Consider the following 23,817-nt stretch of genomic DNA (forward strand, 5'->3'; position numbering starts at 1 on the left):
CCCCTTGAAGGCTAAGGTTTGGATTATTGTGTTCAGCTGCAGTAAACAGGAATCAGATCACGTGGGTTCCAGTCCCACCTCCACAGCCTACCAGTTTTGTGAGTTCAGGAGGGTGACTTAATTTTTCAGAATCTCAGCTTTCTCATCTGTAAATGTTGACAGCAGACCTGCTGTAAATAGCGACACTTAGCAGAGTGCTACACCTGGCTAGAAGGAGGAGAGAAAGGGTGCAAACCCCTTTTGGGATTTTGGTACCGGAAACAGCTCTCAGAAGTGGAGTTTTGGAATCAAGGGGAAGCCAAAAGACCCCTAACTAACCAAGATACATAATATTTTAACGCAATACTTTTCAAATGTCAAAACCAATGCCAAAAAAAAAAAAAAAATCCATGATGAACAACGTATCAAAAAACTATCCTTAAGGGCTGGATCCGCCTAGCACAAGGTATGCAGCTTCAAAAACCGCCAGCTGCACTTGGTCTGGCAATTCTCAACCTTCCAGGGCTTCCGAAAACCTGAGGAAAACCCGTGGTCCCTCTCACCCAGAACGCTCAAATACACATCCTCTGTGCAATTTTGGGGTGTTTCTGCCGCCCCCTGGGGCTCGTCCGCGTGGAGGTTACGAATCCAGTTCCACGCGGTGGTGTGGGAGTTGTGGGGGGCGGTCCACGCGCCACCCAGTCATCTGCGGGTTCCCCAGCACCCGGCCCCGCGGGCCTCCAGGCAGCCATGGGTGCTCTGCCCCCTGCAGGAAGCAGCGCATAGCTATTCCGCTTCTTTTTCTTTCTGGTTTGGCTCCCCCCACCTACCCACCCCTACCCCCCCGCCCTTCGCTTCGGCTTGGGACTTTTCCTAAAGTTTGCTGAAACCAGACACCTTGCTCCACCGAGCCCGCGTGCAGCCACGGTTTAAAAGGCCGCCTTCAGCGCCCCCTCCCCGCCCCCAGCGGAGACTTCAAAAGGCCCGGCGGGCGCCGCGGCCCCAGCACCTATGAGCCGCCCCCAGCGCCCGGAGCCCGCGCCGGAGTCGGAGGACGCAGAGCGGACGAAGTTCGAGCGCAGGCGGACCGGGTCGGCGGCGCAGCCCCGCGCGCCCATGCCCCTCCCGGTGCCGCTGCGCTCCGAGCGCCCGCGCCCAGTTTAGGGAAGGGGACCCCGCACCCCCGCCCCCGCGCCCGCTTCCGGGGCTGCGGGGACCCATGAACACAAATGCCGTTAGGCGCCCGAGGAAGGACTGACCGTCCAGCCTCGCAGCTAGGGACCCAGTAAGTGGCCCGAGGCTCCTGGAGCTCTGGGGGTAGCGGTGTGTGTGCGTAAAGTTGCGCGCGTATGGGCGGGGGGGGGTGTGCACGTGTGGGGAATGAATGCGTTTGTGCACGCTTGCGGTGGGCACTAGCGGAGCGCTGTGTGCAAGTGGGGGTGTGCGCGCGCACATGTGTGTATGTGAGGTGTGTGTGCACGTGAAGGTGTGTGTGCGGGAGTGTGTGTTGGGGGGATACGGATACGCTAGTGTGCATTTGTGTGCGTGTAAGTACTAGTGTACCTGCGTCTGCTTGTAGGGAGTCCGGGTTGCGTTCGAGTCCAGACACCCCAGGGTGTGTTTGTGTGAGCCCTGGAGGAGTGCGTGGCCAAACTTGTATGTGGATGAGTGTGAGTGTGTGTCTGAGTTTGTGGTAAGCGTGGATGTGTGTGGGAGTTTGCACCGGTGAACAAACCATGGAGGCGGAGGTGGAGGGGACTTCTAATACCGGGCTCAGACTGGGGTTGTGGCCGTGCGAATTTGCTGGGCGCTTGCAGCGGTGTCAAGGTGTGTGCCGTCTCGTGCGCTCCAGCGGGGGATCTGAGGGAGTCTTTGGTCGCATTCTGAGGGTGTGTGTGTGTGTGTGTGTGTGTGTGTGTGTGTGTGTAGGGGGGTGTTTAGCTCCCATTTCTTACCGACTAGACAGGGAAGGGAAGAGGGTGACGAGCGTTTAACAACCTCACCCACTATGTATGTGCCGGGAAGGTCTGTTCTCCAGGGTGTTCTGAATCTGGAAGAGGAGTGTGTATGTGTGGCAGGACACTGGGTTGTTGCTGTTGTGGGAGTCTAGATACTGAGTACTGGTGGAGATCTCTCCTCGGAACACTGGGTTCCTTTCAGCAGTAATATTTGTCCCCTTTCTCCTTCTATCTCGGCCCCCCCAAGCTCGGGGACCTCCCCCAGGCCCCCAGTCTCACAAGCCAGAAGTCCCAAATCTCTGAATTGTGGTCGCCCTGCTGTGCAGCCTTGGCAGTCTCTTTCCTATTTGTGAATCTCAGTTTCTCTATTTTTACTGGGGGAGGGGGGGCGTAGGTGGGGGTGTCTCTGAAGGGCTGAGGTGAGCCAGCCGAGGCTGTGTGACCGGCTGCGGCCGGCAGGGGGCAGCATGGGGCAGCAGAGGGCGGCTCGGCGCGGGGAGGAGAGAAGGTGGAGAGCCACCGCGGGCCGAGACTTTAAATCGCCTTCATTTCCCCCAAATCCTTCCTTTTCCTCTCCTCCCCCAGGCCGGCGGGGAGGCAGCTTCCACCGCCCTCCGCGCGCCCTCGCCCGGCCTCGCTTTGCCTCCGGGGACCGACAGCAGCCCGCCTCCAAAAGTTTGATCATCTCTCTTTTTTTGCCTGCTTCTTCTTCCTTTTCGGTGGAAGCAGAAAAAGAGCGAGGCAGGGGCGAGCGCGGCGCCGGGACTCCTGGGACCATGGGCCTGGCGCGGGCGCCCGCGGGGCCCCGGCCGCGCTGCCTGCCTGCTCCGGCGCCCCTGGGCGCGAGGCTGCGCTGGGGGCGCGGGGGCCGCGCGCTCTGAGCCGGCCTGGCGCGGCGGGGCGGGGGGCTGGCGGCCCCATGGGGCGCGCCCACACTTGCCCCCCGGGCTCGGGAGCATGAAGTAGGGGCCCGCCATGGGAGCGGGATCGGCGCGGGGGGCCAGAGGCACAGCGGCGGCGGCTGCGCGCGGGGGGTGAGTACACGCTCGGGGACGCCCCCTCCCCAGCTTCCTGCTGCTCCAGCCCGGGGGAGGGCTGGGGGTTCCCCGCCGCGCCGGACGCTTCCCCGGAACGTCGGCTTCCTGCCCCTTCCTGCGCCCCTCTGAGGCGGGCCGCCAAGGGTTAACGCGGGCTGCGCCCCCCGGCCTGGCGAGGCTTGGCGAGCGCCGTGTGCCCTGCCCCGCTGGCCCGGCTCTGCGTTCGCGTTGGGCCGGGGGCCCTGCTGGGGAGGGTCGGTGCGGAGCCAGCCCTGGGGTCGGCCTCGGGGGTGGGTGGTGGCGCCTGGGGCGGCGGGTTGGGGACGGAGGGGGGCTTCGGGGACGCTTGGGGGAAGAAGGGTCCCCGTTTCTGGCTGTTCGGTGTGTTCCGGTGTCGGTGTCTACAAGTCCTGAGCCTGTAAGTTAGTCAGTTCTTGTGAAACTATCCACAGGCGTCTAGGTCCCCGGGTCTCGGCTTCTGCTGCTGTCTGGCGTCTGTGTGTCTTTGCACGTCCCCTGCTTCTGGAAGTCTCCGCATGTGTGTCAGTCGGTTTGGGTCTGTTCCTCTCAGTGTTCCCTCCTTCCCTGGGGGCTGGGGAAGGGGGTGTCTCAGTCCCTGTCATTTTTGGGGTGGGAGATCCAGCATGTCAGAACAGAAAGGGCCCTTGTCATTGCACAGAAGCAGAGACTGGGGGCCAGGGAGGGACAGGGAATCTCCAAGGAGGGACCGTGGCAGAGCTGGGATCCAGGGGCTGATGGAGTAGTTGTAAAGAGTGAGTGTGTGTGAGAGCGAGTCACTGAGTGTGGGTGTGTGTGGGAGTGAGTGAGGATGGGAGCAGCCCTCTGGGCCCTATGCACTGTGGCTCACAGGACTTGCTCTCTTTCCACCCTTCCAGAACCAGAGGACATTCCCAAGAGGCTGGTCAGGGTTGTAGCTCCGCCCTGTCCCACATGCCCTGCCCCTTGGAGCTGGAATCAGGGGGATGATGCCCCCCCCATTTCTTTCCCATGTCTTGGAAAAAACTGGCTGGCTGAGATTCCCCTGCCCCCCACCACAACACACACACACACACACACACCGCGCAAGTAAGCGCACTGCTGACTCATTTTCTCCAGAAGACCCTGTGCCAAGACAGATGCCAGTGGCTGGGTAGAAAAGTGGTGCCAGGCAAGCACCCCATAGTGGGGCTTGAGCTTTGGGCAAACGGGCAGTCACGCTGCTTTGAGGCCCAGCCTCTGCCTCGCCTGGTCTCGCTGCCTCCCTCAGCACAGCAGTGCCCCAGATCCTGTGCCCTCTGGTCCTGGCGAGACTTCCAGCCTTGCTCTCCTTTACCTCGCCCAGACCAGGCTCCTTGACACTACAGAGCACATCTCTGGCGTCTTTTCTCCTTCTCTTTCCTCTCTGTACTTGCAACACTCCCCTTCCTGGTGCTTTCACGTGTCCTGCTGCCCCTCGGGTCTCATCTCAATGGCCATCAGCTCCCCTGGTGGGGTGCACTGGCCGGGGGTGGGGCTGCCCTTCCCATGTCACCCACTCCCTATCTCTGTCTGAGCACATTCTGCCTGTTACTTTGACAGCACGTTCTCTGTTCCCCATTCTGTGTCTGGGGGACCCTCTTGGTATCCCACAGCCTGGCCTGGTGGGCGACAGGTTGTAGGGCAGGGGGAGCCCTGCGATCAGACAGTGTGGGAGCTTGGACAGGCCCCCTCGCCTCTGGGCTTCCCCTCTTTCTGATCCACAAAACAGGCAGCTGAATTCTCAGCTCGCAAGGTTTAGTGAGGATTAACAGAGGACCATGTTCATCAAGGGTTTAGAACAGTGCGTGGCATGTAGTAAATGGTCAATAAATGGCCGCTGTTATTTGTATTATTATTCACTTCGTCTTGAGTGGACATGTGAGTCAACTGGAAAATTCTGGGCTGCATCCTGTCCAGACAGATGACCTGTCTGTGTTCCCACGGAAGAGGTATCAGGTGTGATGAGAGGAGCCTGGGTGCGGCTGTCCGGGCACATGGTGGCCTGGCTGGTCCACAGAGGCAGGTGGGACAGGTCTGTCCCCCTTTGCTGTTCTGCGGTCTTCAGGCCAGTGGCCCACCCAGCTTGTCCTGTGAGCGCACAGCCAAGCCTGGAGTCCACAGGGCCGCTTTCCTTGTGTGTTTTTTCATGCCCTGGGTCTCAGCTCTGAGCTCTTGCAGGATGTTCAAGTTGGTATGGGTCTCTTACGATCTCTTACAGTCCTCTCTTACGATCCCAGGTAGGAAGGTTGGGGGGAAAAACCAAGCATACCAGGTGTAGTCTGGCAGCCTAGTGGTCCTGGAGTAGCCAAATTTGGTGTGCTGGCAGAGGGCCCTTTGCAGGGGTAGGGACACCTGGGTTCCCTTCCTGGAGGGCTGTGTGGCCAGGCTGTGTCTCCAAGGTCAGGTTTCCTAATGTGTAGGTACTGCCATCGCAGCTGCCTCCTGCCCACTCTGGTCTCCCGAGCTCTGGTCTTCCCGACATTCTGGAGCCCTGGGTTCACCGAGCCAAGGCCCACGAGTCAGTGGTGAAAACAGAAGTCGGGAAGAACAAAGCTTGAGCCAACGCAGGCACTAAACATTATTAGCAGTAGCCTAAACAGCATTGGAACGGGAGCAAACGATTCAGCAGGGCCTCCCTCCGGGAGCCAACTTTCCAGGCCTGGAGCTCACTTAGATGGCTTGTTGGCTCCCTAGGCTGTGCCTCTGTTCCTGTTGGTAAAGGCTGGACTCCGCTCTCTGGCAAAGAGGAAGTCCCTGTAAGTGTCCAGTTTCTTCTCCACAAGAGACAAGTCAGGTGGAAAGGACTGTTTGCTAAGTAGAAGAGCAGATCATGTGGGTCACTGACATGCTGTGTGGCTTTAGGCAAATCACTTCCCCTCTCTGGGCCTCAATTCCCTATCTCCACAACGAGGGGATGGGACTAGAATCTGGCCTCTAGATGATCTCAGGGGACCTTCTCCTGCTGTCTATACCCACCCTTCACTTTGGCAGGATACGGGTGAAGTGCACACAGCATTCAGGTCCAAGAGGTCAGTAGCATTGGTCAAGGTGAACAAGTGGTGAAGCAAATTCATTGATCACAGGCCTTCAGGGCTGAAATGCTTGAGTTGGAAACCATGGTGTTGGGAAGCTTAATTGAAGCAAAGATTCTGATCCTATCCCTCCTGTGAGTCTTCTTTCTCCTGATCTTAGGGATTAAAAATATTTCCCCCAAGTGTATCCTTATTCGCTCCAGAGGGGGCACCTTGGCATAACAGCAGCCAGAAAAATCAACTAAGGACATGTATGGTTTTTATGCCTTCTCCTCTCCACCAAAGCCTCTCTTTATCAGCTTGGGAAGCATCCTAAGCCGGGTGGATGTGACGTCATACGGTGAGATACTCAAGGAGTGAGGGCTTGTGCCTGGAAGGGGCTGAGAAGAGAGGATGGAAGGAAATGGGACAGAGATGAGGTTGTTGGGACCCTGGAAAGTGAGGGGCAGTGCCTTCAGAGCAGGCATTCTCTGGAAAAAGGAATTCCCAGGTCCTCTAAGTCTGGGGACTGCTGATGGACACAAAGCCCTGTTCATGTCTTCATTGCAGGACTTCTCAGACCCTTTGATAGGCAATTAGTTGTTTAGTTGTGCTTTGGGAACCGTCGGGACTGGGATGCAGTTCTTCCCCAGTTGATGGGGCTCCAGTTTTCTGAAGTGTCTACCTGGTACATGTGGGAAATAGTACTGAAGAATTATGACCTCAGAGCCTTCGCAGGGTGACCTTGACGAGGAACCTGGTCTCCTTAAGCCTCGGTTTTTGTCACAGCAAACGAAGCCTCCTGTTGTTTCTTCTCAGGGCCGATGAGTCTGCCGTGGGCTTCAGGGGGGCAGGCCGGGGCAGAAGGGTCAGTCTCTGCTCTTCCTGCCAAGCAACGCCGGGGTAGCGAGACGCTGGTCATTGCTAGCGGCGAGCTGGAGGCGAAGCCCGCCGTGGCAGGGAGGACAGGTCCCTTGAAAAAGGGCCTTTTCACAGCAGTGGCAGCAGATTGGAGAGGCTGAGGGGGAGCTGAGGATTATTTGGGAATAACCCTGGAAACAAGTCAGAGGTAGAAAGAGGGCCTCTGGGGAGATGCTTTTCAAGTCCAGAGTCCTGTAATACCAGGAACCAATTATTTCTTCCACAAAGATCTACGGAGCATTTATGATATGCTTGCCAGGTGCTGGGAATATGCATGAACGAGACAGAGGTGGTTCCTACCCTTCAGGGACTTGTTCTAGAAAGGGAAATAGGAAAATAGGCAATGGGCTCACGCGGGACACCTGCTGCAATGAGGTACGCGCAGTGGGGGGTGACGCCCAAGCTGGGGTCTAAGGCGTGTGTGGGAACTGACCAGACAAAAGAACACTTTCAGGAACACTTGGGAGCAGCACAGGCAAGGGCCCAGGCACTGGAGAAGGCTTTCAAAGGACCACCATCAGCATCTGAATCTGAATGCTATTTCATTCAGTTTGCCTTGTGCTGCAATTGACCCGATTCGACATGGCTTATACAACTCCCATATCAAGAGATCTAAAGGAAAAACAGTGACGGGTTGGCTAATTCAGCATCTCAAGTGTCATCAGACATTCACTGTTTTTCCATTCTGTCGTCCTCACGTGCTCATGGAGCCTGTTAGCCTCATGTGCACAAAATGGCTGCAGCAGTCACGCATCCCTGCTCAATAACATGCAAAGGCTAGAGGAAGACCTTCTCTATATCCCCTGGAAATACTTTCCCGGGAGGCTTTATAAGAGCCATCCCTCACCTCTTACTGACCATGTTTGGGTCATGCATGCATGCCCACAGCGGTCACTGGCATGGCAAATGAAGTTCGCAAGATTAGCTTAGACTTACCCAGATTCATCCAGTATCCTCCAAAGTCCCTGCCTGCCTGAACAAGAAGGGCAGGGGGATGACTAAGTATAGGTAACCACCAGTGTCTTCTACAGTGCTTATCGGGATCACTATTGATTATAACTGCAATTAAATGGGAGTGATTGCCATTAAATCAGAGAGTGTGAGCTGGTTTTCTGGGGCGCCTAGGGAGCTGGGAAGAACAGGTGGTGCCAGACATCAATTCCGGCGGATGGGTTTCCTGGATTACACGATTCCCCAGAAGTGCACCATTCTAGCTTTCCTCTTGGAAATGGCTCCCGGGCCTGTGTGTCTCAGCCTTAGCCCGTGCCGCCCGCCAGTCGAGGCTCTCTCTTGCCTGCATCCCGGCTGGCCGGCTTTGGCCACGTGCCGCCCTCCCCTCTGCCCGCTCGGGGATCAGATGCCCCGGGTGGCTTCGGGTGTCGCCGGTGGCTGCTCCCACAGGAAGGTGAAATCGGATCACTGCCTCTGCCCATCTTGGCAGGAACCACTGAGCAGAGCATTAACCCTTCCGGGCCCCAGAGTCCGGCGGTAGCAGTGATGCTGAAGGCGCACTTCTGTGGCTGGCACCAGGCCAAGCCCTTGACATGCATGAGCTCATTTAATCCTCACGCCTGGCGGGTGAGATAGGGAGTGTCGGCCACGCCGCAGAGCTTGAGGCAGGCTCAGGGAGGCTGAGTGACTCACCCAGGGTCACACAGCTGGTAAGCAATGGGGTCACGTTTGCACCTGGGTCTGCATGACCTCCCTCCGTGTCCTCTGTTTACTCTCCCCTGCCTTTCCCTGTCAGCCTAAGGCCAGGTGGGCAGCTTCCTTAGGGTGCTCTAGCCCTGCTTAAGGGGTCTTCTCTCCCTCCCCCCTTGTGCCTACAGAGGGATTTCCCGTTGCTTTTGTCCTTTGAGGATGTCCGTCATCCAAGCAGACGGGTCTGGTTTTCCCACTGACCTTTCAGTCCTGGCTCTGCTGCCCATTGGGCCTTAGAATCCAGAGGCCATAGTACAGATGGGGAAACTGAGGCCCAGAGACGGGGAGGGGCTGGCCCTTGTGGCTCAGTGAGTCAGCAACAGATTTTTGAAGCTGGATCCCGGGTCTCCTGACGCCCACGACAAGGCTTCCCGCCCACTGCTCCCTACCTTACGACCTTGGTTTCCCGATCTGTGAAAAACAACATTTTACTTGAGACTTGTGCCGCGTGAGCAGGTCCTGCCTCTGGAGGTTACGCCTGGAAACTCTGGGAGCATGGGCTACCCTGTGGGGTCATAGAGCCTGTGCCTGGCCTCCCCCACCTCCAGTGGGCAAGCCTGGCCGGGGTGGGGTATCTGGGGGTGGGTGATTCTCTCCCAGCTCCCCAGCCAGATCTGGGCCCTAGAGTGGAAGCTGATGCCGGCTCTGCTTGTGTCTTCCCGTCTCTAGGGGGTTTCTCTTCACCTGGATCTTAATCTCATTTGCCTGTCACCTGGCCTCCACCCAAGGACCTCCTGAAGGTAATTCCCTCTTCTCTTTGTGCGGGGGGATGGGGGGACAAGGGAGGGCAGAAGAGACCTGAGAACTCAGGGCTTGGAGACAGCCATGGCCCCATGTGGAACTCAGTGCCTCAGTTTTCCTGTCAGTTAGAATGGAGCCCTTCATTGGCAAATTCTCTCCAGGCTGGGAAGAGTGACATTTGCAGTTTTGTAAGGGACAGCAAGGGCTCAGTGCAGAAATGTGGGAGAGTGACCCTTTCTTTCCTTACGGGGGCGGGGGCAGAATTGGAAGAAATCATGGTTCGGTAAGCCTCAGTCGTCCTAATTTGTCCAAGGGTTATACTAAGATCTGTTGAGAGGAGGCATGAAGGCCACCACTGCCTCCCCTTGCCGTGAGATCCTGTTCTTCCCCCTGCCATCCCCGAGGACCCAGCCAGGGGGCCAGAGCGGCGGTGGGCTGGCTGCACAGCTGCCCGGGGAAAACTGAAACCTCTCCCACATCTGTTTGTCAAGCAGCCACAAGGCCTCCTAGAATAGCGGCTCTTCCCCTCCTCCATGCTCGCCCGTGTGCCGGGGGCAGGCAGCGGGGCACTCCCAGAGCCCCTGTGGCCTGACCTGGCCGCCAGCAGGGATTGGGTCCCCAGGAGGGGAGGGCCGTGCCCGGAAGAGACTCCGGCTGCCCGGCAACATTTTGTGCAAATGTCATATTTTCCAAGCTTGCTGTTTCCCTCACAAAGTAGGTGAACAGCTGTCCAGAGTCCTGAGTCAGGCAATGGGGGGCGGGGGGGGGTGTTGGGGAGAGGCCGGAGCTCCGCGGAGCCAGGTTTATGTAATAAAGGGATCTCGCCGCGGCCAGCTGGCAGGGTCCTTCTGCTTGGCGTCGGGCTGCATTCATTCCCCTGGCCCCCAGCTCCTGGCCCCTGGATTCTGGATGGGTCTCCACCCCACTCTCCAACAAGTCTGAGGGACTCCAGCTCGGGATAGCATTGTGCTAAGAACAGAGACCCTGGAGCCAGGTGGCCTGGGTTCAAGTCCCGGCTGTGCCTTTTGTTATAGGCTGTGTGACCTTGGGCTCGTTCCTGTAGCGAACTTTTCTGACCCTCCTCTGTAAAGGGGGGATGCTAAACAGTATTTTCTTTAGAAATGATTGAGAGAATTGGGTGAGATAGAACACATAAAGCACTTGGCACATAGGAAGTGGTCCGTAAATACTAGTGTTTATTGTTGTTAATTCTAGCATTTCCCTGACCCCTTGGGCAAGAACGGTTCTTCTCCATCCCCCGTGGTGCCCACGGTGGTCAGAGGCCTCTGCCAGCTCCGGGTGGCAGAGTGTGGGGCTTTGCCCCTGCCCCACACACCGTCTCTGGGGGAGGCCTGGAGACTGGCTGGGGTCAGCTTTGAAAGCCACCTGCAGAGGACAGTTGGGGGAGCTCACCAGTGGCACCTGGCCAGGCAGGTAGAAGCAGCTGACAGCTGCAGTGTGTGAGGGCATGCAGTGCAGGCTGGAGGGGGATGGGGGTGGGGGGGGCTTGGGGGGGCTGCTCAGGTGGGAGGAGGGGAGGGAGAGGTGGCTTCCTGCCCTCAACCTCTTCCCCAGCAAATGCCTCCTCCCCTAGAAGTCGTTTGCAGGGAGTAGTCGTTTGTGCTCATAGGAAGGTTTCCGCGATGGAGACGTGGGGAATCCACCGTGACCAAGAGAATCTTGGAGCAGTGGTTTATTTGAGCTCAGGAGCTCAGGACAGACGGAGGTGGGAGAAAGGAGAATTTGAAGGGAAACGAAGGTCCACAGATCCTTAGGGAGGAAGACAGGTCTTCAAGCCAGGCCAGCCCCAAAGAGCAGCCTGGGACTGTGGTGTTCTCGGACATCGTGAGCGCTGGGTGGCCGCCTTCACATCTGGCTGCCCTTGCCTTCTGGGCAGGGAAACTGAGGCTCAGGGGTCAGGAAGAGACTCGTCCAGAGGTATCTGGATGAGGACAGCCAACAACCCTCTGATGGAGGCGTTCTCTGCCGCCTCGTTTTACAGCGGAGGGAACGGAGGCTCAGAGTCCAGACTCCCGGGTGGCTCTGTCTGGCTCTGAAGTCCGGCCTTCTGACTCCAGAGCCTGCTACATACGTGCGGCACTCATCTTCTCCTGGCACATCTATCTGTCCATCCACCCGTCTGTCCATCTCAGAGCTGCCGGCCTAGGGCTAAGTGCTAAGAGCCATATCCAGCCCCACATGGACCCCACGTACCATGCTCAGGGCCTAGGTTGCTGAATTCAGGGGTTTGGTGGGAGGAAGCCAAGGACCCGAGCCAGGCCCCCATTCCGGAGGCGGCCTCTCCTTTCCGAGTCAGAGTTCGGGAGCTGCCTTCTGCAGACACTGGCAGCTCGGCCGACTGAAGGAGGTCGAATGACCCTGCGAGAGGCAAGGTCAGGAAGCCTTTCCATAAACACGCTGGAAGCCCTCCTTTGGCGAGCCCCACCGTTGTAATTACTGGGCGGATGTGACCTGGCCAGGCCGCAGTCGACATCCAGACGCCTCGCCAGAGGACAGAGGTTACAAGGATGCCTCGATCGGCTTCCTCTGCTCTGTCCAAGGCTGCGCAGGGAGGAGGGGAGTCATCGGACGTGTCCTCTTCCTGTGCAGAAGGCAGCTCCCTCAGTCTGCTCTGGCCATAGAGAGACCAAGGGGGTGCAGAGGGGGCTGGGGACCTTCTTAAAGGAGGTCAAACCAGTCAGGCCTGCTGGACATCCTTACCGAGCTCCTGTGACCCTGCTCCCTCACTCATGGGATGGCTTCCTGGAGGAGGCGGCTTCTGAGATGGACACGGGGAAGAGCCTGAATACTCATGGCTAGCCTCTGGTGACGGTCATTATTTCTGGTATGAGCAGCTGTCCTTGGCAGGTGCTTACTGGGTGCCAGGCGCTTGTTTTCAAGCGTGCCAGCTCGTTGGCTCTTCGTGGCAGCTTTCTCAGTCTGGTGCTAATGTGATCCCATTCAACAGATGAGGAAACCGAGGCACTCAAGTCACACGTCTAGCTCAGGGTCTGTGTTGTAAACAAGTATAGGCAGGGCCATTCAGCCAGACGGGGGACTGGTTCCGACTCCACGCTCCCGGCCCCAAGCGTGGGGTAGCAGCGGAGGGACCGGCCTCCCCGTCTGCGCGCCTGGAGGGGCCTGGGGCGGGAGCAGACCCTGACCGCACCCTCTCCCCCTCTGTGCTCCCTCTGCAGATGTGGACGTCCTCCAGCGGCTGGGCCTCAGCTGGACGAAAGCAGGGGGTGGCCGGAGCCCCCCGCCCCCGGGGGTCATTCCGTTCCCATCGGGCTTCATCTTTACGCAGCGGAGCCGGCTCCAGGCCCCCACGGCTGCCGTCCTTCCCGCCGCCCTGGGCACAGAGCTGGCGCTTGTGCTGAGCCTCTGCTCCCACCGGGTGAACCATGCCTTCCTTTTCGCCGTCCGTAGCCGGAAGCACAAGCTGCAGCTGGGCCTGCAGTTCCTCCCCGGCAAGACGGTCGTCCACCTGGGGCCCCGGCGCTCCGTGGCCTTTGACCTCGACGTGCACGACGGGCGCTGGCATCACCTCGCCCTGGAGCTCCGGGGCCGCACTGTCACCCTGGTGACGGCGTGCGGGCAGCGCCGGGTGCCTGTCCCGCTGCCTTTCCACAAAGACCCAGCCCTCGACCCCGAGGGCTCCTTCCTCTTTGGGAAGATGAACCCACATGCGGTCCAGTTTGAAGGCGCCCTGTGCCAGTTCAGTATCTACCCTGTGACGCAGGTCGCTCACAATTACTGTACCCACCTGAGGAGGCAGTGCGGACAGGCCGACACGTACCGGCCCCAGCTGGGTCCCCTCCTTCCCCGAGACTCGGGCACGACCTTCACCTTCCAGACCGACCTTCCCCTGCAAGGCCTGGAGAACCTGACCACTGCTGTGCCAGCCCTGGGGTCACGGCCTGCAAGCAGGAATCCCAGGGGGACTCCGGTGCCCGTCACACCCGCCAAGCCCCTGAGGACTAGCACCACAGAGCCTCGCCGGCGTGCGGCCGCAGGGGGCCCAGCCCGGATCCCGCAGCCTCCCGCCAAGCTGCCAGCCAGTGGAGCGCTCCCTGCGGTGTCCCCGGCCTCTCCGGCTAGTTCCACCACAACTCTCCAGCCATTATGGAAGAGCGCAGCCACCAAGACCCCCAAAAGCCATCCAGCCAGACTCTCGGTCCCTTCTCCTTCAGTAGGCCTTGTCCAAAGCCCCCGCCGACCCCAGAAGGCCACTCAGCCTTCCTTCACAAAAGCAGCCCCACCCACCAAGAAGCCAGTGCCCCCCACTCCCCACCTACTTCCTGCCTCCCGCCCCTCAGTGAAGCCGATCCAGAGGACCCCTGTGACGCCCAGACCTCCGCTACCCAGCACTCGGCCCCTACTTCTGGCCACTGGCTCCTCCAAAAAACCTTTTCTCCCAGTGAGCCAGACCGAGGCCAAGCCAAGCCGCCGTACCAGTGAGCCGGCCCCTGCCCGCACTGGCACCCACAGACCTCCCCAACCCACTGTTCCGCCCCTGCCCCCTGTCCTCCATCCTGGCTCTCCCAGGACCCCTCCGCCAGCCACAGCGATGCCTCCCACCTTTGCTCCTGGCTCCCCCACCAAAAGTAAGAAACCCTCTGGATCAGAAGCCACAAAGAAAGCCAGACCCAAGAGCAGCCCCCGGAAGCCCGTCCCCCTCAGACCTGGGAAGGCAGCCAGGGATGTCCCGTCGAATGATCTGACAACCAGGCCCCGCTCCAGACTGTCCCGGCCCCACTGGCCGACCACCCCGGCCCCAGCGTTGGGCCCCGTGCGATTCCTGTCCTCCAGTCCCTGGCCCACGAGTCCCAGCTATTCGTTCTTCCACCTGGCGGGACCCACGCCTTTCCCGTTGCTGATGGGACCTCCAGGGCCCAAGGGAGACTGTGGTTTGCCGGTAAGACGGGGTGAGGGGTGCATGTTGCTTGGAGCTCAAGGGGGTGGCAGGGGCAGTTGGGACAGGGGGCGACTGCTGGCATTAGGGCAGAGCCAGAGAAGCAACTCAGAGCAGGGAGGTGGCTGTGGGCAGGGCCTTGGCTGACTCGCAGGTCCCCTGTTCCTCTCCCTGTGATGTGCTCTTGATTGCTCTGTTGTGACCTACGGTCCACTGGGGCAGCTCTGGGTTTGGTGGCCAGTGCCGGGAACAGAGCACCCCTGGGCTTGGGCGGGCCCAGGCTCGAGGTCATTCTCTGCTAACCCAACTGTGAAGGTCAAGTGGCTCGAGGAAAACCACTAGCTGACTGGCCCCCAGGTCCCATGGTTTCCAGAGTCCCGCTCTCCTGACTGAGGAGAGCCCCTCCAGCCCACCAACTAGCCTGGGAGCTCCGGACAAAGGTCACACACGGGTAGTCCTGAACGTGTTTTGTTTGGCACATGCAGCATTGTTTAAAAATATTTAATAAGTTACTAACATTTTAAAAATGTGAGAGATTTCTTATAAAAGACCCGGTGACCAGCTTCTGTTGGAAGGGGGACAGATGCAGTAGCCCGTGGCCGGCTGCCCGGTCAGAGCCTCCCCTTTAGACGGGATGGGCCCGCCCCCACGTGTCCCCACATCTCCCGATTGGGGGCTTCCAACCCCGTCCTCTCCCCTGTCCCCGCTCCTCTAACTGTTTGATGTGTGGCCCCTGTCGGGGAGTCACACATCAAGGCCCCTGTTGGACGGTCAGGGTGGGCCTGAACAGTCAAGGAAAGGAGAAAGAACATTCCACGTGCAGGAGATGTTCTCAGGCCCGGTGCCTCTAACATGCCTGGGACTGTCTCCAGGGGCAACGACCTTTCTGCAGCTGGAGGCCAATTCCTCTGGGGTGGGGAGTGTAGGGGATGGAGTTTCCAGAAAGCTCAGGCCTCTGCTCTGTTCTCCTGCCTTGGAGATGACCACTGTGTGGTTTTCTCCTCCCTGAGGCTGGGTTTCCCACCAGGCTCTGTGTTTGAGGTTAGGCTCCCTACAACGTGGAGACGGTGGCAGATGCTGGGAATTCCCAGGCCTTACAAACACACTTAATGAGTTTTAATAATCATTAGGAATAATATTTATTCAGCCTGTCTCCAAGGGGACTGAGAGCCCGTTTTTATTATAACCATATTGTAGAACTTATGGAAATTGTATGCATTGCTTTGCAATTATGTCAATGCTCTGTTCAAGTCCTGTGCTCCAAAATTGTCAGGGCAGGAGGTTGGGAGCCGAGAAGAGAAGGAAGGACCTCTTCTCACCCCTCCGGGCTGCCCAGCCTGACTCAGGCGCCAGGTGCCTCCGAGCCCTGACAACTCAGCTTCTCAAGCTGTGTGGGTGCTGGGCTCATTGGCTGCGAGGCCAAAATGGGGTGAATGGTCCCTCCCCGCTGAGAGAGGGTGTGAGCCTCGGTCTCCACCCCATCCAGTGGAGGAGGTCAACCCTGCCTCCGGAGGCTGTGTGTGTTGTGGGGAGAGGACATCCATGTCCAAGCTGGCACAATTGGAGCAGGAGTGGTTTTGAGAGTATAGAATCTGCCTTTGAGCCTGTCGGGTGCCTGGGCTATATACTGTCCCTTTGGGGTTTGGCAGTGTGGCTCAGAAGGGGTGAGGCCTCACTCCAGATCTGCTGTTCAGTACTTAGGTACTTAGGGATCATTCCATTCAACCTTCCTCAGTGGGCAGGTGAGGAGCCTAGAGACTATGCCCAGAAAGGGCCATGACTTACCCAGGGGCACACAGCAGAGTTGAAATTTACGCCCCAGGGCCAGATGCCAAGACTGGCACATTCCATCCCACTCCGCTGAGGGTCCACTCTGAGACTCTAAGACTCAGGGCAGGAGGTTGGGGACTTCAGAGATGTGTCAGGGCCTGTCCTTGGCCTCAGAGGAAGATCTCAATGTCTAAAGAATCTGCTGTTTCTAGACCTACCAGATGATTACATGAGTGGTACCTTCCTTTAGGACCTCACAGGACCTGGGTCAGGAGGGCAGGCTGGGAATGCTGATCCCTGCTCTACATGGGGGGGGGCAGTGGCTAGAGGGACAAAAGACTCGGCCAAGGGCACCTAGCATGTCCTTGCAGAGACTGGAATAAGACTTTGGGTTCCTGACATCCAGAGAGGCTATTGGTTGTCCCTGTTCCTCCAACCCTGGAAGGCCAAGGGCAAGAGGGATGATGTCAATCTGCTTGTGTAGCCTCCTACCTCATGCCCCACCCTGTCCCCTGGTCCTACCCTCCCTCAGCTCGGAACCTAGCCTCATTCCAACAGGAACCCAAAAAACTTTGAGAAGCCTTGTCCAGCCCATCATGTGGCTGGTGGTAAACTGGTCATTTCTATTATGGCAGAGCCCAGAGTTCCCATAATGGAAGTGGCATCTCTGAGTGGTGGTGACAAGGGCTCCCTCTGTCCCATCTTACATGCCTCCGACCCCCATATACATTTAGGATATCATCCCAGCAGAGAAGAAACTGTGCTGCTCTGGGTCGGGGGCTTAATTGTCCGCCGTCTGCGGACCTGCAGACCTGGGTTCCAATTCTGACTCCACCCCTTACTAGCTCTGTGGCCCTGAGCCGCGCTAAGCCTTGGTTTCTGCAGAATGTAAGTTAAGAATAGCTCCCATCTCCTGTGAGGAAGCGAGCTGGGTGATCTCCAAGGCCCCTTGGAGATGTTTCTTCTGGGTGACTTTGAGAACTTCTTTCCTCTCCCTAGGGCTGACAGCTTTGGAAGAGCTCCCTCCCCAGAAATAAGTGGCTCTTATTTTGGAGCCAGAGATGGGTGCTGCGGCTGGGTCTGATGGGATCCCCCTTGTCCCCAGGGGCAGGAGACGGACTGGCAGAGGCAGAGACAGCTCTGGGCCCCGGGCCTGCCAGCGGTTGTAGCCACGGAGCGAGGGAGCTCTGTGGGAGCCCCAGCAGCGGCAGGGGGGAGCATGGAAAAGCTGAGCTGGGCCCCGGGTGAGGAGGGGCGGGGAGGCTGCGGTTCACAGAGACTGCACAGAAGCTGCACAGAAGCCCCACGCCTGGGAGGAGGCGAGTCAAGGCCTTATTTATTCATGATCAGGCTGCTGGCATTTGCCCTTGCTTGCACTTTTTGCAAGCGTCACCTCAGGGAGACCCAGATGAGGGCCTGGCCCGCAGCAGATGCTCCATGACTATCTGTGAAATGAATGAAGGAATGTGATCTTTACAGGAAAAAAAAAAAAAAGGTTGTCTTGATTCCCAGGACAGGCTCCTTGAGGTTACACAGATCTCTGTTGCTGGTGGAGTCAGGAGGCCATGTGGAGGGGAACGGCGCACAGACTTCACATTTGGAATGACCTGGGTTGGGACCACTCCCTTATCCAGCCATCCTTTCCTTCTGTCAGCAAATGTGGATTGAGTGCCTTTTTGGGGCCAGGTGCTGTGTGACCTTTCGCGAGTCACTTAACCTCTCTGAGCCTCTGTTTTTACCTTTGCAAAACAGGGATATGGTACTCCCTACGTTTCTAGAGTCATATGGATCAATCGAGAAGAGGGACATAAAGCATCCAGCGCTAGAACCTGGTCCCGGTGGTTGGTTGGGGCTGTTTACTGATGTGCTGGTGGTTGAGATGAGGGTATCACTGCCTTAGGAGGACTGGGACCGTCTGGATCCAGAAGGGCCTTCCTACTGTTGGTGGTTAGGAACTGGGGCTAGAGCTTGAGAAATTCACTGCTCATCCTAGTTATCATCTAGAACCCAGGAGAATGAGGGCTGTTTTGCCTTGTGTTTAGCACAGTGTTTTTTGAGCTCCTACTATGTGCCAGGCTCTGAGCTAAGCAGTTTGCCTGCCGTATCCTGCAGCTCCAGGTGGGGAACAAGGTCATTGAGAGAGTTCAAGGCAGGGGCTGTTTGCAGAGGTGTGGGCGGCATCAAAAGAACCGACAGCAGCTGGCAAAGCACACAGGTCGGACCTGAAGGTACAAAAGGAGGGCATGTGTGACCAGAACCCAGCGAAAGTTAAAGTGTGAATGGTAGTCTGTAGTCCTCCCCTGGGTAGAGAAAGTCCCCGCCCACTCACTCTGTCCACTCTTCCGTCTCTTGTCGGGACCTCCCGTTGGCCAGACCCAGCCAGAAGCAGAGAGCAGGAAGGCGTGAGGCTGCAGCCTGTAGGCCAGATTCCCAGGGCACACAAGAGACCCGGGGAGCGAGTGGAGAAAAACCAGCACCTGCATACTTTATCTTGGAAGCTGGATGTTATATCCCCATTTTGCAGCTGGACAAACTGAGGCCTGGAGGCACGTGGAGATGCAGTAATCTGTGTAAGGCCATACGGAAAAGCCCTGGCCCAGGAGGCCCTTCCCTAGGACAGAGACTGGGGGAAAAAAATCTCAGAGCCCTGAGGGCTATTCTTGGGAATAACGGTGCGCTCAGATGGTCGGAAGTGGGAGGGCCCTTTGAGGGCCCCTGCCTCTCCCCATCAAGCCACAGGCACGGAGCAGAGGCCCAGAGACTGAAGAGTCCCAGCATAGGGTCACCAGCAGTTAGCAGCACACGCAGGCTGGGACTCAGGTCTCCCAGATCCCAGAACCAGTCTGCTTGCTGCCACGGGCCGTGCCAGCCAGGACTTACTTCTTTCTGCAAGGCTTGGCAGGCGGGCTTTTGCAGCTGGACACAAGGGTGGACTTGTTCCATGGGACAGGGTTCCCCTAGGTCCTGCTGTTGGAGGCCAGGACCCCCCGGGAAAGCCCAGAGCCGCTGCCTGTTTGTTTCCATGGCTGTGTTTGTGCGAGCTCCAGAGCCCAGGCCTCCTTCACCTCCCCCAGGCAGGCCCGTGGCCCCCGCGCCCCTCCCCCTCTGCTCTGGGCCCTCTCAGAGGCCCCGTTGTTTGCAGCGTGGAGTGGAAAATCCCACCCCGGCCTTCGTGAATCATCCCAGAGTCACCCGCTCAGGCTTCAGGCCCTGGAAAGAAATGGCAGCGTTTTTCCACTGCGTGGAGAACAGACAGGGTCTCGGATCAGGCGAGAGTGGGCAGGGGGTGCCCACCCTCACTTGCCCACAGACAAAGTAAGTCCTGAATGGGGAAGGGTTGGGCCTGCGGCTGCAGCTGGGCTGCTGGGTAGCCCCGCCCAGGGTGGGTAGAGGAGAGCCTGGCCAGGCCTGCAGCTGAGGGCTGGGCGACCATGACACGGAGCCGGGCTGCGGACTGACATCACCAGGCTGGGCCATGGGTCTCAGCTGGCACTCAGAGTCTGCTCTGCAGATGTTGTGGGTGAAGTCAGATTCCCAGCCTGGATGCCCCTGTTTCTGGGGCAGAAGAAATGCCAAGAGGGAATGTCCAGGCCTCCACAACGCAGACCCACCAGGGTCCCTGAGGGAGCTCTACCTTCTGGAGACTGTCTTTCCCTGGAGCCCTGCGTGAGCCCGGCCTCGCTGGGCCTTGGCCTTCCTCTCTGTGAGCTGGGCACGGTGTCCTCCTTTTCTGTCCTGCCCGATAACTGGAAAAGGAAATCGTGGCCACCCGGCAACGCAGAAGGGCCCGGGTTGGGAAGGTTCTGGGATGCTCATTCCCTAGATGCCTGCAGAGGGGAAGGGTCTTAGCCAAGGCTGCACACTGCATCAGGACATACCTAGCCAAGATTCTCTGCATGGAAGCTGCCCAAGAGAGGAGAGCAAATCAGATGTCCTAGATTGAACCCAGGTTCTGCCTGTTAGCTGTGTGGACTTGGGCAAATCGCTTTGCTGCTCTGAGGCGCTCTTCGGGGTCTCATCTCCTAAAAGGGTTGGGTGACGATCCTGGGTAACGATACAGCATAGCCCGAGCCCCTGCATTTCCCTTTAATTCTGGGTCACCTGGAAGATCAGGGCCAACGAGGGCCTTCTGGAAAGGGAAATCTTTGCTCTTCCTGCAAAACAGATGCCAAGGAGGGTGGTTTAAAATTCTGAGTTGGGGAACTTCCAGAAGCTTGCTTAACAGAAACGACAGCTAACTTTGGGGGCATTAACTGTGTGCCAGGCCCCAGGATTAGCACTTCTTACAGATTATCTGTCAGCTAGGGGCCTTCATATCCTCATTTCACACTTGGAGAATGAAGGCTCGACAGAAGTAGCGTGCCCAGAGCCCATGCGGGGGCGCCCAGTGTGAACCCAGGTTCCTGGGGCTCTGCCGTTCCCTGGGGAGGAGCTGAGAGGAGCCTGGCCTGAATCCCAGCAGGGAAACCTGCTGAACAAGATAGGGGAGGAGAAACAGCCACCCAGCCCCTGGGCTCTGGATTGAAGGAAGACCGCTGCCAATTTGGCCAAAGGTCCCTGGAGGCTCAGAGGTATCTGGGACTTGCCTGAGGCCACGCAGCCACCTCCACCCCCACCCCAGGTCCTTTCCAGTGCCCCGGGGCCTTGGTGCCCATATCTGCCTGTCTGGATCTCTCTTCTGATTTTTATTCATGGCCGAGCAAGCACGTGGTGTTCGTAGGCCAGAACTGTTAACCGAGGCTGCCCAGCGTGAGATCTGGATTAATTACCAGCCAAACCGTACTGGGTTTTCAACACTGATTTTAACTCTGGGCAGGAAACCTGGAATCTCGTTGATGGTTATTTGAAACAAATGAATTCCCCAGGCCTCACACATCCTCGAAAGCCAGGCTTCCTTCGAAGGCTCCGTGTTCAGTTCCTCACATCAGGCACTTAGTTAATTCTCATTGATGCCTTCAGGGTAGACGGGGCAGTGGCCCCTGACCCCATGGGGATGGGGAGCAGTGGATACTCAGGCTGAAGGGCTTGCAAAAAGTCTCCAGCGATTAAGTGGCAAAACTGGAATTTGAACGAAGTTCAGCCCTCCATTCAGTAAGTCTGCTTGGCTGCCTCCCTTCCATGCTGCAGGGTTAGGCCTTTCTCTTGTGGGAAATAGGGAGCCATTGAATGTCGTTGAGCAGGAGAGTACTTTGGGAAGATGAACAGGGCTGTGGTGAGGAGGACAGGAGGGGAGAGGAGGTGGACATGGGGAGACCAATGAGGGGGCTATTGCGAGTTCTCTGGGAGCAGTGATGAAAGTTGGATCAGGCTGTGACTCCTGAACAGATAGAACATTTGAGTGATGTTTAGACCCCAGTCATTGTGTTAAATGTTCACTATCTCTCATTTCATCTTTGTGACCGTCCTGTGAAGAGGGTATTCTTGCCCCCGTTTTAAAGGCACAGGCTGGCTGAAGAACTTGCCCAAACCCAGCTGGTAAGTGGCAGCACGGGGTTTGAACCCAGGCCTGTCTGATGCAAAAGCCTTTGTCTATACCCTATATGCTGTACGGCCTCTCCATGTGCACAGATACACCATGGGCAAATCCCTTCCCTGTTCGGCTCTGCAGAGAACTTGGCTGAGCTCTGAGGTCTCTTGCTGGTTTTTTTTTTTTTTTTTTTAAGATTTTTTATTTATTTGTTTGACAGAGATTACAAGTAGGCAGAGAGGCAGGCAGAGAGAGGAGGAAGCAGGCTCCCTGCTGAGCAGAGAGCCCGATGAAGGGCTTGATCCCAGGACCCTGGAATCCATGATCTGAGCGGAAAGCAGAGGCTTTAACCCACTGAGTCACCCAGGCGCCCTTCTTGTGTTTTATCTTATCAGACATTTAACTGAGCCCTGGGGAGAGAGAATTAGATCCTTTGAGGAGACCATGGTCTAGTGGGAGAGACAGGCTTTGGGGCAGACAATTCCCCAAATAATATATAAATAAAAAATGGAAAGCAGGGACTTGACTCAAGCTAGGGGAGGGATCTGGGAAGCCTTCCTGGAGGAGGTGGCACCCTGGGTAAGTTTGCTGAGTGATAAAAGGCAAAAACTTCAAAGACCGTGAAACAGCAGCTGCAAAGGCCGGGAAGGCCCAAAGAGCATGAGTTCCTTAGGCCACAGAGAACCCCTCTCCTCAGTCGTGGAGTATCCATGCCCAGAGCTCTGGAGATGCTTGTGGAACGGCTGCTTGAACCCATTCCCTGCTGCCCCGTGGCACTGACGCTGTCTTCTTGCTTTTTCTTTCAGGGTCCCCCTGGGCTGCCTGGGCTCCCCGGACCCCCGGGTGCACGGGGGCCTCGGGTAAGTGATCACATGCTGTCCTTTGGGTCTCCCGCTGGCTCTTTGGGGAGCCAGTGCCCCTGAAGTTTTAGACTTGCTGTGTGTCCCCAGACTGTTTCCTGCCTCCCCCCAGCACCCATTTTTCACTTTGTCCATTGGCGCGAACTCAGGGCTCTTTGGGGGCGCTGTGTGGACGGGCATGCCATGGGGACAGCAGTGACCTCTTACAGGGTCTCAGGTGTTCGTGGTGGATATCACCCTTGGCAGCCTGGAGTGGAGAAGGTGGTTTCTGCCTACCACATTCTTCTGAGCTAATGGGTTTCAGCGTTCGTCCAGGAAAAAAGCTGCCTTGGGAGGACTTGACCCTTGTGTCCCTCCTCCTAACTCCACAGGGCCATCCTGGGGTGGGGATGCCGACACGGGCAAGGTAGCGGGGGAGCTCCCCATGCCAAGAGGTTTGATCAGAGGTGGCCCTGTGCTCTCTGGGCCCAGGGCTCTGGAATCTCCTGTCTGAGAAGGATGGCTTCGCAGGACTGCAGCGTCAGAGAGGAGCTGGCCTGAGCCTTGGTGTGGAAAAGAACTCCCATGTTATGCCTTGCATGCTCTGTTTGAGCCCCTCTCCCCTGCCCCAGAACCCCTGTGCACCAGGATAATCATTCGCATGTTGGGGATGAGAAAGCCCGAACATATAGGAAATGGAAGAGCCAGGATGGGAATCTCGTCCCTGAACCATATGCTGGCACCCCTGGGGGTCCTCTGGGAGAAAAATCTGTGCTTTTCCCAAGAGGGCTCAGACCTGTGACGCCTGGCACCTGCACCCAGGCTGAATCAGCCTTTCCCACGCTGGGTGCCTGGCAAGGCTCTGGCAGAGACAGCTGCCTGGGGCATATTTTTAGCTCGGAGCCCAGCGGATGGTTCTGGTTATGCAATTACTCCAGACCTGGCCCTGTGCTCTCTGGGCCCAGGGCTCTGGAATCTGCTGTCTGAGGCAGCATTTCCTCCTGGCTCCAGAGTCTCCGTGGAGGACTTACCCAGAGTTGGGGACCCCGGAAGTACCAGGGTTCCTGCAGCCTGGGTGCAGAACGAGGCCCTTTGACTTAGCAGGCAGTTTACCCTTCCGAATGCCTCCTCTGCACCTTTTCTAGGTCGGCCTCTTGCCCTGACCTGGCGTGCCCTTCTTTGTAAGCTCCTTCTCCGTCCCCTGCTGAGATCAAATGCCATCTCGTTTGCTGACGACCGCCCCCTTCTCTGAGTTCCTGCAGCAGGTTTTCGCTGCTCTGGATGGCACGGATGACTTTCCTAAAGCTCACGCAGACCGCTGACCTCTGTTGGCGGATTGCGTGATCTCATCCCACCAGCCCAGCCTTCTCAAGAAATGGGTTCCGACGTCGTCCCCATGCTTCTAGATGAGGAAACTGAGGCTCAGAAAGGTTTGGTTACTTTGGAGAAAGTCAACCAGA

General features: G+C 57.7%; 1 protein-coding gene across 5 annotated transcripts in view; it reads left to right on the forward strand.

Annotated features, from left to right (window-relative positions):
• Window positions 1-984: 984 nt before the first annotated feature.
• COL27A1 (collagen type XXVII alpha 1 chain) overlaps window positions 985-23,817 on the forward strand; it is a 136,558-nt gene continuing 113,725 nt past the window's right edge. For 3 of the 5 annotated variants that reach the window (XM_045081773.1, XM_045081774.1, XM_045081775.1), the window contains exons 1-4: window positions 2,468-2,971; window positions 9,295-9,365; window positions 12,564-14,284; window positions 22,325-22,378. In XM_045081773.1, coding sequence (XP_044937708.1) covers window positions 2,913-2,971; window positions 9,295-9,365; window positions 12,564-14,284; window positions 22,325-22,378 — 1,905 coding nt within the window. In that variant the 5' untranslated portion in view covers window positions 2,468-2,912. Of the gene's footprint in view, window positions 1,265-2,463; window positions 2,972-9,294; window positions 9,366-12,563; window positions 14,285-22,324; window positions 22,379-23,817 lie in introns of those variants that run through there. The other 2 variants (XM_004747870.3, XM_045081776.1) reach the window with 2 other exon arrangements.

This window comes from Mustela putorius, unplaced genomic scaffold (genome assembly GCF_011764305.1).
Source record: "Mustela putorius furo isolate JIRA1106 unplaced genomic scaffold, ASM1176430v1.1 tig00000580_pilon_pilon_pilon, whole genome shotgun sequence".
Lineage (NCBI taxonomy): Eukaryota > Metazoa > Chordata > Mammalia > Carnivora > Mustelidae > Mustela > Mustela putorius.